We start from the raw sequence: 16,966 nt of genomic DNA, 5'->3' as shown, positions 1-16,966 counted from the left end.
TGGAAATAAGAAAAAATTCTTATATCGAGTTTGCTTAGAAATGCTTTATTACAAAGTTATAAACCAATATTGAAAAGAAATATGAGATAAGTAACAACGGAACATAGTGTAGAATTTGGAAGGTCGAAGATGTTTATGTTATGTGTATTCACATGTATTCATGTTCACTATGTTGAAACGATTCAGTATGATTGTTACTTTCACAACAGTAGCTGTTAGATTTCAATCGTCGTGTGAACTAGCAATTACTATCAGAATGCCAAAAGTGTTTTCAAATGAGGAATACACTGATATTCATTTCGTGTACGGATTCTGTGACGGAAATGCACGAGCTGCCGTACGAGAGTATCAACGTAGATTTCCTAACAGGAGAGTACCAGATAGATTTAAAGCAACGAATTACTAATTCAGTTACTGAGATGCAACAAAATTTTCAGGAATGTCGTACTGTAACAAATTCTGTACTACGTCGATGTCTAGCTTGTATCGATGTGCAAGGACAACATTTTGAAATGCGTCACTAAATCATTGCGTACATAACTTTTATTTTTGTGAAAAAATCCGTTGTTACGTATCTCATATTTCTTTTCAATATTGGTTTATAACTTTGTAATAAAGCATTTCTAAGCAAACTCGATATAAGAATTTTTTCTTATTTCCACTAGTAGAATATGCTCCCGCAGTTTGTCGGTTAAAACCCGGAACACCCTGTATATGTATATCTTAGCATATGTTTTAGAGGCCAGCACTTTAGCATATTAGATTAATGATATGTGTATATCTATCCAAATAAAAACAGAACATGTACTTTACAAAAGGGAAAAAGAGCGAAGGCATTAAAATTACATTAAAATAGATACATAATAATGGAATAGTGAAAAGGAGTGAGCTACAGTAGCGTCTTCTTAAAAGTTTATTTCATAAATGTTTGTCTGTGGCAAACAAACATCTATTGAATTCTTTTCGTCGTCAAATCAAGTACTTATTTTTATTACCATCTTTTCTAATAAAGATACTAAATTATGCGTGTTCTGTTTATATAAAACTATCATTCGCGGGAACAGAAACTGCATGTTCGCCACATTTGTAGTACTTATTCAATTTTGTTTTTGTTTCAAGAGGTATTCTATGCTGCTTGAGACTCACAATCAACCTTTTTCGAGATTCTAAATCTCTCTAAGTGTATCAATCTTTGCTTTTGATCTACTTTTGATGACATTATACGTCCTAAGGTATTTATCAAATGTGTATTGAAGATACATACGCAACAATCATGTTCTAGACTTTAAGCCGTTGTTGTGTAGATATGATATATGTTAAATGGTTCTAATCTTATACCGGTTTATCTGCAGAAATTTAACTAATATTCTTTTTGTTAGGAATAAAGACAGTTTTTTATATTTCGATTACTTTTTCCTTTTACTGTTACATGAAGAATAAAGGTGTCAAAAATATGTATAAATGTATATAATCTTCGTATATCTTCCTACATCATCACGACTATAAAGTTTTCTATACAAATCGTAAACAATATAAAAACATTCGTTGACATGCATTTACTGCTGTATCAATGAAGCTAATACATTGCGAAATGTTTTTCAGTATGTTTAATTTTATACAATATTCTATCAATAACGCAACAAAAGTGATTGAAAAAATATAAAGATTTCTTCTAGCTTGTTAAGAAATATAATTGAGCATTGATATTCATGCACTTTACTGTTTCTATTTACATTTAGTATAGTACTACTATACTAAATAGTAAATAGAATAGTATAGTACTACGATATAATACTGCAACATAATATTTTGAATTCCTACTTAAATTTAGATTTAAAATCCTTCACTAAGCATAAGACAAAATTCATTGCGAGTAACAGGTTGATGGTTGACTGTACTTTACCAGTAATTCCAGATATTAGATGTACGTATATAAAATCGATGAATCGCTCTGCTCAACGCACATGTGAACATCACGACTGCATACAACGGACTGAAACATCGAGGGCTATAGAGCGTTAGAAAAGGGAACTGCGCTTGCGTGTACTTCCTTCTCCGGCATTATTTTACGAATATTTTACCGTGGGAAAGAAACATACGTTGAAATTGTTTTTCTTTCTGTGCGAGATAAATTTCCTAATCCTTGAGCGTCTTTCTCGTGCGGAGACACTGTCATCAAACAGCTGTTACAATCGCATTATGATATCATGCACAATGTTGCGCTACGTTTATGCCAATTTAAACAAATGAAATAATTTTCCAGGAAATTACATATGCGAGGTGAGAGAAAAATCGTAAAACACTCTGGTGGTGTCCCTACCACTTTTTACCTGTGGGGGAATCGGTATAGATTATCGCAGTCAAATGCGAAGCTTCAATGACCACAAATAATGGTCTGTATTAAGAAGCGGTTCTTCAACCCCAGTCGGCTACTTATGCTCCCTTTTGGCTTGTGGCTTGATGAGGAAACGATATTCACTCGTTTTCAGGCAACAGTGCTTTGCAGTCTTCTGATAAGCAGTATTTTATTTCAGGTATGTCAATAAGATACATGATGATACCATCATAATGTAATCAGATTAGATCAGGATTTAATCAGATTGACCAATGATCAATATAATGACTTTAAAATGTCGGACTAATGTCGGGATGATATCTCAAGTCATTAAAAAGATGTAATATGGTGATCATTTAGACTTTTTAATGACGTTTTAATAACATGGAAATGATAAAAAAATTAAAAATTAAATTGTACACTAAATTATTCTTTATAATAAAAGTAATTTATTATAAAAATGTATTATAAAAAATACATTTGTTTTTATTAAGTAATAAAATAACGTCTATGTGAAATGTATTAATTATATTAAAATTTATTGGAATATATATATATATATATATATATTTAGAAAAAAATGTCTGTGGACAACAGAACGAAACATTCTTATCTATATACATTCACTAATAATATATATAGATGTAAATGACAAAATATAATAACAAATAATAAAAAACAATACATTTGACATAACTGGACCAATACCTGCCAGTTTCTCCGACGTCATTTTAACTTTGGTATACTTACATTAGTTTAGAACCTTTAGAGGAAAAGCGCCGACATAGACCTCCTAAAGAGACATTCCCCTATTTCTGAGAAAGTAAATGTTACACTTTATCAAAACTACTTTAACACGTTGACACGTCACCCATATATGGGTGACAGCTATGTTTCCGTAGGGGCCCCGTCACCCAGATATGGGTGACAGTTCTTTTCAATTGTATGCAAATGGTTATAGGTCAGCAGTTTATATGTTAGGTATGATGGGCCGCGACGAACCGCGAACTTGGGCCCCGCGGAAAACATACTTAATTTACGCTGGGCGGTCAACGTGATAAACGCGACCTATTTAGTTAGTTAACGTATTAAGAACTAAAAGTTTATATATTTCTTGTTTGTTTATATGCTAAATGAGTTTATAGCGAGTTCTTGAAGTTCGAAAGTTTTTTCTGCAAGTTTTCTATTTGTTCTTTGATAATTTATGTAGTTTAAACAACGGTAGTTATCTTTTTTTATAATATCAAGTTTTTCTACATACTTGTAGCTTTCTAAAAATATTTTATTTTTATTTTTATCTTTATTACTTTTTTTATGGATTTCAAAGATTTAGAATTTGAGAGTTTGCCGTAAACCGACACACTCTATGCGATACGTGCTCCACTCTGCGATTAACATAACTTAATTTTGATCCTTGACAGAATACATGATGTTTGACATGAATTTTTATTTTTGTTATTACATATGGGTTTTGTATATTATTACATAAATACGGTATTTTCTTAAAACCTAGAAACGATATTATAAAAAAATATAGTACCATCTAATAGGAGGCAGTCTCTAGTATATATATGTGTACGCAAATGTTTATTTCGAGTTTTAGTTAAGAGATAATCTCCAAAACCAAAATCGTATGTCGGTTTTGGTGTCTTTCCTCTAATCATTATAAATTGATTTATCGTTTCCGTGAGCTTGTTAAGTATTATTCAAGCATGTGATTTAGGATTGTATAATTAACAATTCCCTAAGATCAATAAATTTAATGTTTGCAGCTCTCAAGACTTTTTATTGCAGACTGTAACTTTGACTTTGTTGTCAGAATATTCTCCTCCGCAACATTCTATGCCATGCTCACGATTCCGCCCATCTTATTTTGGACTCGTATGAAAACTGTAAGTTGCGCCTCTACTTCCTCCAACCTCTACTTCCTCGGCTGCCATAAATCTTTATATGTTCTCTCAACTTTTGCGATATATGACATAAAATATTTTTAACACGATAGATGAAATATTTCTTCGACCAACTGCAATACATCTATGACCGGCTAAAGGATAGAAACGAAATTGCTATTTACGACAAATATGGATACATTGCAAAACAATTTACGATTATACTAATAAGTAAGAAAAAGTGATAAGTAAGAAATATATATAAAAGATTATAAAAAAGTTTATATATATATTAGTACAATAAAAAAATAGATTAAAACAAGGTTTACGAATATTCGAAACACAAATAAAAACTGTTTTTATATAAAAACTTCTTCGTTTTAGTACTTCTTGTATGCTGCCTGTTTGGCAATTCTGTCATAGTATACTGGCCGTACATTTTTGACATCATTATACCGAAAAATGAGTCTTATGCAATTCATACCATGCAATTTGTGACCAAGTACTTCAAAGTCTCAGAGAAGTATTATTTTTTAGTTGTTGTGCATTTGAATGCAGCCTGTACTACAGGGTTAATTGTATTAGCAGGGACGGGAACAATATGTTTTTCGTATACGCAACATATCTGCGGTATGTTTGAAATTGCCAGGTAAAGAAATATTTAGTGGAATAAACAACTGATGTTTAGATTATCAGAAGAATTACGTTTCGCTTCAAATAAGTTTGAAAGATGATTTAATAAGCAGGATCATTTTTTGCAGCTATCGTATTGAACAAGCAATGACGACCAAGTTGTTATATAACTTTGATATAAAGAATAGAATTGTGATATCCAGAAAGATGATATTTGCTATAGATATACAACGCCAAGCTATGCAGTTAGTATTATAATTATGTAATAATGTATGTACATTACATATACAAATAACGCTAATAGTAATATAGCATTGTAACGGTCATCGTGTTTCTGCCACTTGTTATAAAAAAAAATATTAGATATACATATATAAAACCGATAACTTTTGAATCATGTAACTAATAAAACAATACTAGAAAACGATCGCTATTGAAAACATTCAGAATGTTTAATTGAAGTTTAATTGAATCTTTCATAGTGATAATGACTGATATACTACTTCTATTGTTTAATAATAATATCTGTTTAAGGTTCGCTAAACATTTTGTAACTAGTATTGAAGGAGCACTTTTTATTATGGTATTAACTACTGTGCTTTGCGTGAGTTGCAATCTTACTCAAGTGAGTGTTTTTTTACTTTCTAGATGTTCACAAGCGAATTACAATTAACATCTTATAATAATCTTAAAACATAGAAAACGTGACTAAGAATACTGAAAATTCCGAATATTATATTTTGCTAATTGTATGATAGAATTATTAATGACTGACGAAAAATATATTTATACCAAATAAGATAATTGCTTTTTATATCTTTACTGTATCTGTAAGAAGCGTGAGATTTTGTGCAAAATGATATGTTTTATAAAATGGTGATCATATTGATCATAATTATGATATTTTAGGTATTTCTAATTCAGTCACTTGCGGAGAAAATGGAGGAAACAATATTACATCTTTCGGCTGTAGGGTTCATTCTCACGACTATGTTCCTAACCAGTTATGCTGGGCAAGAAATTACAGATCATAGTAATCACTTATATGTAATTACGTAAGTGATAGTCTTACGTGTGGTGTTGAAACTTTGACCTAATAGCTTTTAATGAGGAAAATACGAATTAAAAACCTCATGTATATGTACGCGAACAATGATTAATCTATTGTCTTATACTTCTCATTTTGGTAATTTTAATTAAATCATTTATTATAGATACAACGTTTCATGGTACTTAGCACCGTTACACATACAGAAAATGATATTGCTTCTATTACAAAGAAGCAATAAAATTTTCACCCTGAGTGTCGGTGGATTATTTACAGGATCTTTAGAATGTTTCGCTACAGTAAAGCTATTTCATTTATTTATACGTATTGTTGAAGCAAGTAGGTTTCATAAAGTAGAAAAAGTTTCGAGACAATTTTTTTACTATAAATAAGGGTATTAACTTTTCATATATACGAACTAGCTAATCGCATAAGAGTGAGCGTGACTATCTGACCAATGAGATGTCGGTTCACTTGGCACGATGAAGAAGAAACTCATGTAACTTTTATGGAAGTATTGTGCGCGTTCTTCTCGTTTTAACGTATTATTATATTTGTTATAAAAGCATGCAAAACTTGCTCCAACACATATAACATACATTGATTATGTATATTACACATATTGTACGTATTTCCATAATACATTAAAACACATTTATTATACATATACTTATAATACATCATATGAATAATGCCGCATATTTCGTGCAACTATTGCAAAGAGAAACGTACTTATTTACAGCTGGTGAGTGCATCAGTATCTTACTTCACCTTCATGTTCTCCATGCAGTAATAACGGACAGATAGATTGTCTGATAGTATATTAGAATAAAATAGGTAGATATAAAGCACATATATACCATATAGTTTTATTTCTTTCGAAATTGTAACACTCCCTAAAAATAAACAGAAAAAAGTTGCATTAGTTGAAATATGTGCATAGTCAACACATCACAAAACTGACGAAATCAATGATAGTAAAGTATTTCTCACGTTGAAACATATGGTATATGGGACATTATTTAAATGAAGTTTAAATGAGTTTCCACAATGTAAGTAACATGTCAGTAATACACGCACACGCCTGCACGCTCGCACGCACACATACATAACGAGAGAGAGAGAGAGCTAAACTTATGATTTCTTGCATTGTCTACACGACTTAACAGCAATTCTGAGATTTACAGATGTTGATAATGAGTATTCGTGCATTCGTGATTAATGCATGCATCTAAGAAAAAATAGGATATCGATGATTGAAGCATATAATTAATGGAATTCAGAAAATTTGAACGCATTTGGGAATGATGGCTACGGCATAGTGTTATTAGGATAGTCACTTTCTTAACAAAGATTTATTGTAAAATGTGTACATCATACGAAGGATAATAAGCTGGAATACATTTTAGAATAACAAGATACCTCTTTTATGTGTATCAAAATCTCTCTCTAATAAGTTGTACTTATGTTATATGTATAGTATATCTTAACAATATGTTTTAGAGACCAGCATATTAGATTGATGATATGTGTATATCTTTCCAGTCAGAAACAGAAGATATACTTGAAAAGGAAAAAAGAGCGAACGTATTAAAATTGGGCACATAATAATTGTTGACGAAAGATCGAAGGAATCGAGCAACAGAGTCGCCCAACGCTGAGCGCGAGACACAGTGTAGGAGATCCGAGACGATTTCACAGAGGACGGGAATAATGGACTTCACTGGTTGCAGTTGAGTACTTGAATAATTTCGTTTAATAGTCTTTATTCGTAAAGTAGCTGGTCACTCTCGAGAGTTCGTTTCACATGAATTAAGACTCGCACTCATGCAGCAGGTGTTCGATCGCTATGCGGCTATCTTCGGCGCGGCGCGAATATGCGGAAATCTTGCCACGAGCCGTGAAACTGCAAAAATTCGCGAATTCTCGAGGATTGTCGTAGAGCGGAGCACACAGTTACAAAAAAATGGAGATCCTCTAGAGAGGGATCGGTACAAGTGGTTACATTTTCTATTGGTCGCGCCATTTGTTTCTAAACCGGAAACTGAAGAGAGATAGAAGATGGAGATTGGATAGAGATGGATAGATAGATGGATAGAACTTGTAAACAGTGACGAGCAGAAAGTGTGAAAGTGATGTTGGTGCTGCATTCACTCACTTCCTCATTAGAAACAAATGGCGTCGGTTATACCCATCCCTCCTTATAGGATTCCTACAAAAAAATGTGATCGGTAGATAACTTCGCGGAACTGAGCAGATAGTCTCGCAACCGATAATTTTGAGATAAGTCTGAGAGATACTTAGCAACGAAAAACTGCGATAAAGAGAGCGGTCAACTGCAGAAACTATTGCGAATTGGCCGAAACTTTGAACGCGAGACTAGTCCGACACGAAACTGATCTGGACGGTAACGAGGAAATATTGAATCTCTCGTCTTCGCGATACAGACTCGCTTATAAAGGCTCGCTTGAGACAAATAAGATGGAATTCGGTTGATTCGAATTTTGACAAATACTTCGAATAATAGAATTTCGGCCGTCTATCGCGTAGTGAAATCTCAGCGATAGCTATTATGTAACGAGCCTGTACTCACGATAAAAACAACTTGTTTGTATGATGTCGAAAATAAGTCTGTTTGTCTGATTTCGATTACTGTAAGCTTGAAATTTACTGAAATAAATTCTATTACGTAGAAATGAAAATTTCAAATTTCGTCTAATCCTGAACAATAATGGAATAATGAAAAGGAGTGAGCTACAGGAGTGAGCGTCTTGTTAAAAGTTTGTCTTATAAATGTCTTTCTGTGGCAAATAAACATCTATTGAATTCTTTTCGTCGTCAAATCAAGTATTTATTTTTGTTACAATCTTTTCTAAGAAAAATACTAAATTACGAGTATCTGTTTACGTAAAACAATTATTTGCGGGAACAGAAGTCGCGCGCAAGTTCGTCACAATTTTAATATCCAATTTTGAAAGGTTATTTTTCTTTTAATATAGGTGCTGCACTATATGCTGTTTGAGACTCACCTTTCTCGAGTAAATCTCTCTAACAATAAGTATATCATTCTTTGCGTCTGCTTTTGATAACATTATGCGTCTTAAAGTATTTATCAAATGTGTATTGAAAATACATACGCAACAATCATGTTCTAGATTTTAAGCCGTTTTTTTGTAGATATTTTGCAGATTTTTGTAGATATAATATATGTTTAATGGTACCTAACATAGGTTCACCTGCAGAAACTAAGGTAATTATGTACTTTAACGGACCCAGCCCCGATGACCTTGACCTTGACATATGTTGTCAAGGTCACCCTCCTGAGTGACCTTGAAGAAGTTTTAGCCGTCGCTCGTTGTTTGTTAAAAAGTTATAAACAAAAAAAGTTTAATGATTTCGCACGAATTTTTAGCTGTCCACGTGAAGCAAGAACATGATACTGACATATATTACAAAGGTTACCTTCCCGAATAACCCGCACTAGGTTTTAGTCGTCGATCGTTGTTTATGAAAAAGTTATTAACAAAAGAAATTTCGAAAATATAGTAGTTATTTTGAAAGAATATTGAATATTGAAAGATATAAACGACGAATATGTATATGAACGAAGAAAGAAAAGTCATTTAAAGCAGTGAATTGTTAATATATAGAATAGTTTCTTTTAATATAAGTACAAAGTATTCTTCACTTTAACCAAAAGCACAAACAGTTAAATACAAAGTATTCTCTGCTTTAACTTAACCTAACCTAACCTAAGCTAAAATTCCATCAAATATACTCTTTCGTAAACGTATATGGTATCGTAAAATTATGCTTTATTCATTAAACATTTTTGTTAATAACTTTTTAACAACCAACGAGCGAAGGGTGAAACCTAGTGCGGGTTATTCAGGAAGGTGACCTTTGTAATATATGTCAAACTCAAGTCCTTGCCTCGCGTGGACAGCTGAAAATTCGTGCAAAATTATTAAACTTCTTTTGTTAATAACTTTTTAATAAACAACGAGCGACGGCTAAAACCTCTTCAAGGTCACTCAGGAGGGTGACCTTGACAACATATGTCAAGGTCAAGGTCATCGGGGCTGGGTCCGTTAAAGTACATAATTACCAATAGAAGCATTCGATGACATACGTTTCTTGCAGAATCAAGCTATAATGCATTGCTGAAATGCTTTTCAGATTTTATGTAATATTCTATCAATAATAACGCAACAAAATATATTGATTAAAAAAATACATCAAGATTTCTTCTAGCTAGTTAATGACTATAATAAATATTAATCAAGTTGTTATTGATACTATACTGTTTCTATTTACATTTAGTACTACAACAAAATATTTTGAAGTCCCATTTCTAGTTACATTTTAAATCCTTCACTAAGCAGGAGACAAAATTAATTTCAAGTAACAGATTGGTGATTGTATCTACTTTATTAGTTAATTCCAGACTTTAGATGTATGTACCTATATAAAATCGATGAGCTGCTCCGTTCAAGGCACATGCGAACGTCACGACTGCACACAACGCACTGAAACGCCAAGAACTATAGAGCGTTAGAAAAGGGAACTGCGCTTGCGTGAATTTCCATCTCCGGCATCATTTTTGGAATATTTTTCCGTGGGAAAGAAACACACGTTGAAATTTTTCTTTTTTTTCATGTAACATAAATTTCTTAATAATTAAATTGAGAGCCTGTCTCATGCGAAGACATTAAACTGTCATCAAACAGCTGTTACAATTGCATGGTAGTATTATGCACCATTTTGCGTTACGTTTATGCCAATTTAAACAATTTAAATAATTTACCTGGAAATTACATACGCGAGGCGAGGGAAGTCATAAAACACTCTTGTGATGTCTCCACCATCCTCTCAGTGGAGGAATCGCTATATATTGTCATTTCGCAGTCAAATGCGAAGCTTCACTGACTACAAATAATGGTCTGTATTAAGAAGCGGTTCTTTAACCCCAGTCGGCTACTTCTGCTCGCTTTCGGCTTGTGGCCTGATAAGGAAACGATATTCACCCGGTTTCAGGCAACATTTCTTTGCAGTTTTTTGATAAGCAGCATTGTATTTCAAGTAAATCACTATTTCGTTAGTAAAATCTATGTGAGAATAACATCAGAGATGATTGACCAAAAATGATCAAGGGTGCGTTCACGAAACTCAGCAGTTGTACAACTGTTTAGTAATTTTGTCCTGAACTAAGCAATGCACTCACTCGCAACGTGGTGATTTTCTCATCATAAAAATTTCGGTACTTTTACTGATCAGTTTCCATGTCAACATGACGCAGCCCGTGATTAATAAAGTAAATAAAGAAAATGTAAATATTAATTCGGAAATGTGTAGTGGAAAATATATTAACGATGGAATAGAATATGTTATAACAGATACATTCGAAGTGCATCAGTTATTATCTACTGGTAAGTAGTAATGCGGCGAATGAGATATTTATTTATTTTATATGTATTAATATATTAATATTAATATCGATTATTTCACTATTCTGCAGATCCACAATATTTTAAATAATACTTTATAATATTATACATACTGAATAATCTAAATCCATTCTGTCATACACAATTCGGCAGTTTGACACATTTCTACCGTTTCTGCGCAATAAAGCGTCCCGATATTCACTGCCAGTACTGAAAATCTATAGTTTACGTCACGTACACTATTATAGATTTCCAGCGCAGCCAAAGTCGCGCAGTACTGATTAGTTGTGTTCAGCATACATCACTGAGCGCTCAGTGTATGTTCACTCAACAGTTCCACACCTCTCGAGTTTCGTGAACGCACCCAAAAAAATGTAATGACGTTAAAATGATGGATTATTGTCATAAATAGATTATACCTCAAATCATTAAAAAGACAACATGGTCATATTTGTAACTTTTTAACGACATTTTAATGACGTTTTATCTAAAAATGACCTAAAACTATACATTTGACATAACTGGACCAGTACTTATCAGTTTTACTGACGTCATTATAACTTTGGTGCGCTTGTTTAGAATGTAGTCATTATAAACTGATTTTATCGTTTTCGTAATCTTATTCAGTATTCTATGTACTTTAGGTCTTTAGCATTATGTAATTGACAGTTTGCCATTGAAATCAATAAATTTAATGTTTGCAGCTTTCAAGAGTTTTCATTGCAGAATGTAACTTCGATCTTATTGTGAGAATAGTCTCTTCCACGACATTCTTTACCATGCTTACGATTCTACCCTTCTCATTTTGGGTTAATATAAAAACTGTAAGTGTCCTCCTACTTCTTCAAGAAAGGAAGAGATTGCCAGAAATAAAGCCATGTATGTGACAAAATTTTTTTACACCTTGCGGCATATGCCATAAAATATGTTCAATACGATAGATCACATATTTATTGGACCAACTGCAATACATCTACGACCGGCTAAAGGATAGAAACGAAATTGCTATCTATGACAAATATGGAAACACTGGAAAACAGTTTGCGACTATAGTAATAAGTAAGAAAAAGTGATAGGAAAGAAATGTATATAAAAAGATTATAAAAAAGCTTATATATTAGAACAATATAAAAAATAGATTAGAAAAAAAGTTTGAGAATATTAGAGATACAAATAAAAACTGTTTTTATATAAAGATTTCTTCTCCGTTTTCAGTACTTCTTGTATGCGGCCTATCTGGTAATTCTGTCATAATATATTGGCCATACATTCTTGATATCGTTGTACCGAAAAATGAGTCTTATGCAATTCACATGATGCAATTTGTGACCGAGTACTTTAATGTCTCAGAGAAATATTATTTTTTAGTCGTTGTTCATTTGAATGCAGCCTGTTCTACAGGGTTAATTGTATTAGCAGGGACGGGAACAATATTTTTTTCGTATTTGCAGCAGACCTGCGGTATGTTTGAAATTGCCAGGTAAAGATATTATTTGTGAGATAAACAACGAATGATTAGATTATCAGAAGAAGTACATTTTGGTTCAAATAAGTTTGAAAAATGATGTAATAACAGCAGGGACGTTATTTACAGCTATCGTATTGAACAAGCAATGGCGACCGAGTTGTTACATAACTTTGATATAAAGAATACAATTGGAATATGCAGAGAGATAATATGTGCCATAGATATACAACGTCAAGCTATGCAGTTAGTATTTATATGATAATGTATGTACATTACCACGTACAAATGAAGCTAATAAAACGTAGTAACAGTTATAATCTTACTGCTATTTGTTATAAAAAAATATTAGATATACATATACAGAACCACGAGAACTGTTGCATCATATAACTAATGAAAGAATAGTAGGAAATGACCGCGATGGAAAAATTTAGAAATGTTGTACAATTGAAGTTTAATAGAATCTTTTATATTGGTACTATCTGATGGTTTTATTGTTGAAAAATAATATCTGTTTAAGGTGTGCTAAAGGCTTCATAACTAGTATGGAAGGAACAATTTTTGTTTTGGTAATAACTTTGGTACTTTGTGTGAGTTGCAATCTTTTTCGAGTGAGTTTTCTTAATTTGAGGATATTTACAAGTCACTTACAACTAACATCTTATAATAATCGTAAAAGACAGAAGACATGACCAAGAATTATAAAAACTCCGAATATTAAATTTTGCTAATTTTATGATAGAATTGTTAAAATTTAATGAGAAATATATATCGAATAATATGCTTTTTATATCTTTTACTTTATCTGTAGGAATCTTTAGATTTTGTGCAAAGTGTTGCATTTTATAAAATGTTGACCATACAACCGTAATATTTTAGATATTTCAAATTGAATCACCTATGGAGAGGATGGACGAGGTTTTATTACACTTTTCGGCTGTATTTATAGTTTTGATGATCATGTTCTTATCCAGTTATGTTGGACAAGATGTTACAGATCATAGTAATTACGTATATGTAATTACGTAAGTGATAGTCTTACGTGTGGTTGCAACTTTGTCCTAATAACTTTTAATGAGGAAATTAAAAAAACAACAAATTAAAAACCTCATGCATTATACGAAAAATTATTAATTTTAATTAATAATAATAAAACAGTTAAATAATTTTTATGTACTTCTGACTTGTTAATGTTATTTACTCATTTTTTTTATAGATACAACGTTGCATGGTACTTAGCACCGTTACACATACAGAAACTGATACTGTTTCTACTACAAAGAAGCAATAAAAGTTGCACCCTGAGTGTCGGTGGATTATTTACAGCATCTTTAGAATGTTTTGCAACAGTAAAGCTATTTCATTTATTTGTAGGCATGGTTGAAGCAAGCAGGTTATTGGATTCCACAGGCTAGAAAAGGATTCATTTTCTTTTACTAAGAAATTTAAGTTTTTACATATATGGCATAGTTACTCGATCGTATTAATCGCATAAGAGTGAGCGTGATTATCTGACCAATAAAAGGTCGACTCACTCAGCACGATGAAGAAGAAAGTCATATAACTTTTATGGAAGTATTGCGCGCGTTATCCTTGTTTTAATGTTTTTATATTGCTAATGGAAGCATAAAAAACTTGCTCCAACACATATTATATACATTGATTATAATTATTATATATATATTGTACGTATTTCTATAATATATCAACACATTTATTAAATACTTATAAATTTATTATGATATGTGTAAAATACAGTATATGAATAATGTCGCATATCTTGTGCAAATATTGCAAACAGAAACGTACTTGTTTGCAGCTGTTTCAAGCATCAATGTCCTACTTCACCTTCATGTACTCCATGCAGTAATAACAAGCAGATAACTAGTCTGATATATGAGTATATTAGAATAAAGTAGGTAGATATAAAACACACATACACATATACAAAATATTTTTATTTCTTTCGAAATTGTAACACTTCCTACAAAATAAACAGGCAAAAGTTGCATTAATTGAAATACATGCACAGTCAACACATCACAAAACCGACGAAATCGACGACAATAAAATACCTCTCACATTGAAACGTATGAGACATTATTTAAATGAAATTTCCGCAATGTAAGTAATGTTTTCATATTAACCCTTTCGCTACCGCAGGTCTGGCCGCCTGACCGCTCCTGCGGAACTTGTCGCTGTTCAGTAAGTGTACGTGTAAGCGTTAGTCGGCGTTTGAAGGTTGCTTATTACACCTCAAAGATTTGCTTTCATATTTTTTTTTTTAATAGGCAATGTTTGTACTTAAAACAACACATTTTTACTTTATTAAGTAGTTTCACATTTAATTAAGCATTGAAATAAATGTCCGTAAATGTAAATATTTAAAAACAATTATAATACTAACATAATAATAATTTTCATAATAAGGTGTTATCTCGCTGGTGTCTGCAGTTTATGTGATCTAATATTTTTGACTACTTTTTGTGGCGGGCGACTATTGTCTCCTATAGTATGCAAGAAGCGTTTAGTGACGGGTGACTTAAGTCACCTGTAGTAGCGAAAGGATTAACACACACACACACAAAGAGCTAATTTATAGTTTTCTTGCACCGTCCGCATGACTTAACAGCAATTCTGCGATTCACAGATATTGATAATGAGTATTCGTACATTCGTGATTAATGCATGCGATTAATGCATCTAATTAAATAATGCATTTAAGAATGAACAGGACATCAATGATTGATAAAGTATATAATTAATCGAATAAAGAAAATTTGAACTCATTTGGAGAAGATGGCTGTGGCGGTATTGTTATTAGAATAAGAAGTTATTTTGTTAACAAAGATTTATTGAAGAAAGTGTATATAATATGAAAGACGATAAATAAATGTAGATTATGTTACAACAATAAAATAGTTTTTTTCATGTATAAAATTCTCTCTAATAAATTGAACGTATCTTAAATATATCTTAAAAATAGTTTTTAAAGGCCAGCACTTTTAGCATAATAAATTGATGGTGTTTGTGTATATCTTTCCAGACAAAAACAGAAGATATACTTAACGAAAGAGAAAAAGAACAGATGTATTATATTAATATTAAACATTTAATATTGGAATATATATTGGGTTAGCCAAAAAATAACTGCATTTTTTTTCTGTGTAAATAAAAGGCGAATTACTTACTAAGATATCCAAGTTGTTTTAACTGGTTTTTAACGCTCGATTTTGATATGTTAAAATTCTCAGCAATCTCTCGTTAAACGCCAATTGGATTCGATCATGCCTTTATTTTGTCGTCATCAACTTCGATTTGTCTTTCTGAGCTTGGTACATCAAAATCTCTAGACCGAACATTAGCAAATCAATTCTAACACTGTCGTATTTTTAAGGCATCTTCACCATACACATAACTTTTCATGAGTTTGCACAGCGTTTTTTTCTTTTCGGAGGTAATACAGCAAAATATGACGAAAATGTTCCTTTTGATTTTCCATTTTGAAATTGACGCAATTATTAACGAACAAACAATTGTTAATGAAATCGTGCACTTTATTTTTCTAAAATAAGCTTGAACCGTCAGCTGTCAGGTTACATAGTGAATTTGCGATTTAAAATAAAGTTAGTTATATTCAGTTATATTTCAAAATATGTATGTCCATTTATTAGAAAAAAACGCAATTATTTTTGGTCAACCCAATAGTACTAGAAAAGAGGTGAGCTACACTAGAGTCTTATTAAAAGTTTGTCTTATAAAGGTCTTTCCGTAAGTAAATAAACATTGCAAATAAACATCTATTTATTTATTTATTTATTTTCATCGCCAAATCAAATACTTATTTTTCTCATTTTTTTCCATATAAAGACGCTAAATTATGAGTATCTATTCATGTAAAACTATTATTCGCTTAAGCAAGAGTTCGCCACATTTTTAATATCCAATTTTAAAAGGTTTATTTTTCTTTCAATAGGTACTGTGTGCTGTTTGAGACTTATATTGATTGAATTGAATTATATATACTTGAGATTTATAATCAAAATTTTCGAGTAAATCTCTCAAAGTGTAATGTGTATTATTAATCTGCTTTCGATAACATTATGCGTCCGAAGGTATTTATCAAATGTATATTGAAGATACATA

The 16,966-nt window shown here is 31.7% G+C and overlaps 2 protein-coding genes across 10 annotated transcripts; both read left to right on the top strand.

The window, feature by feature from the left end:
* Positions 1 to 1,904: 1,904 nt before the first annotated feature.
* LOC105286881 lies at positions 1,905 to 9,061 on the top strand. 9 transcript variants are annotated; one of them, XM_026969292.1, is made up of 14 exons: positions 1,905 to 2,534; positions 4,108 to 4,227; positions 4,338 to 4,455; positions 4,609 to 4,873; positions 4,986 to 5,102; positions 5,392 to 5,482; positions 5,767 to 5,912; positions 6,072 to 6,204; positions 6,648 to 6,742; positions 6,816 to 6,957; positions 7,093 to 7,364; positions 7,451 to 7,637; positions 7,739 to 8,752; positions 8,905 to 9,057. In XM_026969292.1, the coding sequence occupies exons 1-9, from the start codon at positions 2,391 to 2,393 to the stop codon at positions 6,696 to 6,698; spliced, it is 1,185 nt and encodes a 394-aa protein (XP_026825093.1). In that variant the 5' UTR covers positions 1,905 to 2,390; the 3' UTR covers positions 6,699 to 6,742; positions 6,816 to 6,957; positions 7,093 to 7,364; positions 7,451 to 7,637; positions 7,739 to 8,752; positions 8,905 to 9,057. The 9 variants fall into 9 exon arrangements, with proteins under 9 accessions (XP_026825093.1, XP_026825092.1, XP_026825095.1 ...); XM_026969291.1 differs by having other exon boundaries at positions 7,093 to 7,637; positions 8,599 to 8,752; positions 8,905 to 9,061; XM_026969294.1 differs by lacking the exon at positions 7,093 to 7,364.
* Positions 9,062 to 10,376: 1,315 nt separating this feature from the next.
* Positions 10,377 to 15,739, top strand: LOC105286883. Its single transcript, XM_026969329.1, has 11 exons — positions 10,377 to 10,987; positions 12,057 to 12,176; positions 12,294 to 12,411; positions 12,568 to 12,832; positions 12,947 to 13,063; positions 13,341 to 13,431; positions 13,700 to 13,845; positions 14,037 to 14,169; positions 14,640 to 14,735; positions 14,820 to 14,910; positions 14,984 to 15,739. Exons 1-9 carry the CDS (start codon positions 10,844 to 10,846, stop codon positions 14,688 to 14,690), a joined length of 1,185 nt encoding a protein of 394 aa, XP_026825130.1. The 5' UTR covers positions 10,377 to 10,843; the 3' UTR covers positions 14,691 to 14,735; positions 14,820 to 14,910; positions 14,984 to 15,739.
* Positions 15,740 to 16,966: the final 1,227 nt, after the last annotated feature.

The sequence above is a fragment of the Ooceraea biroi genome, chromosome 4, assembly GCF_003672135.1.
Source record: "Ooceraea biroi isolate clonal line C1 chromosome 4, Obir_v5.4, whole genome shotgun sequence".
In the NCBI taxonomy this organism is placed as follows: Eukaryota; Metazoa; Arthropoda; class Insecta; order Hymenoptera; family Formicidae; genus Ooceraea; species Ooceraea biroi.
This window is presented reverse-complemented; position numbering and strand designations above follow the sequence as displayed.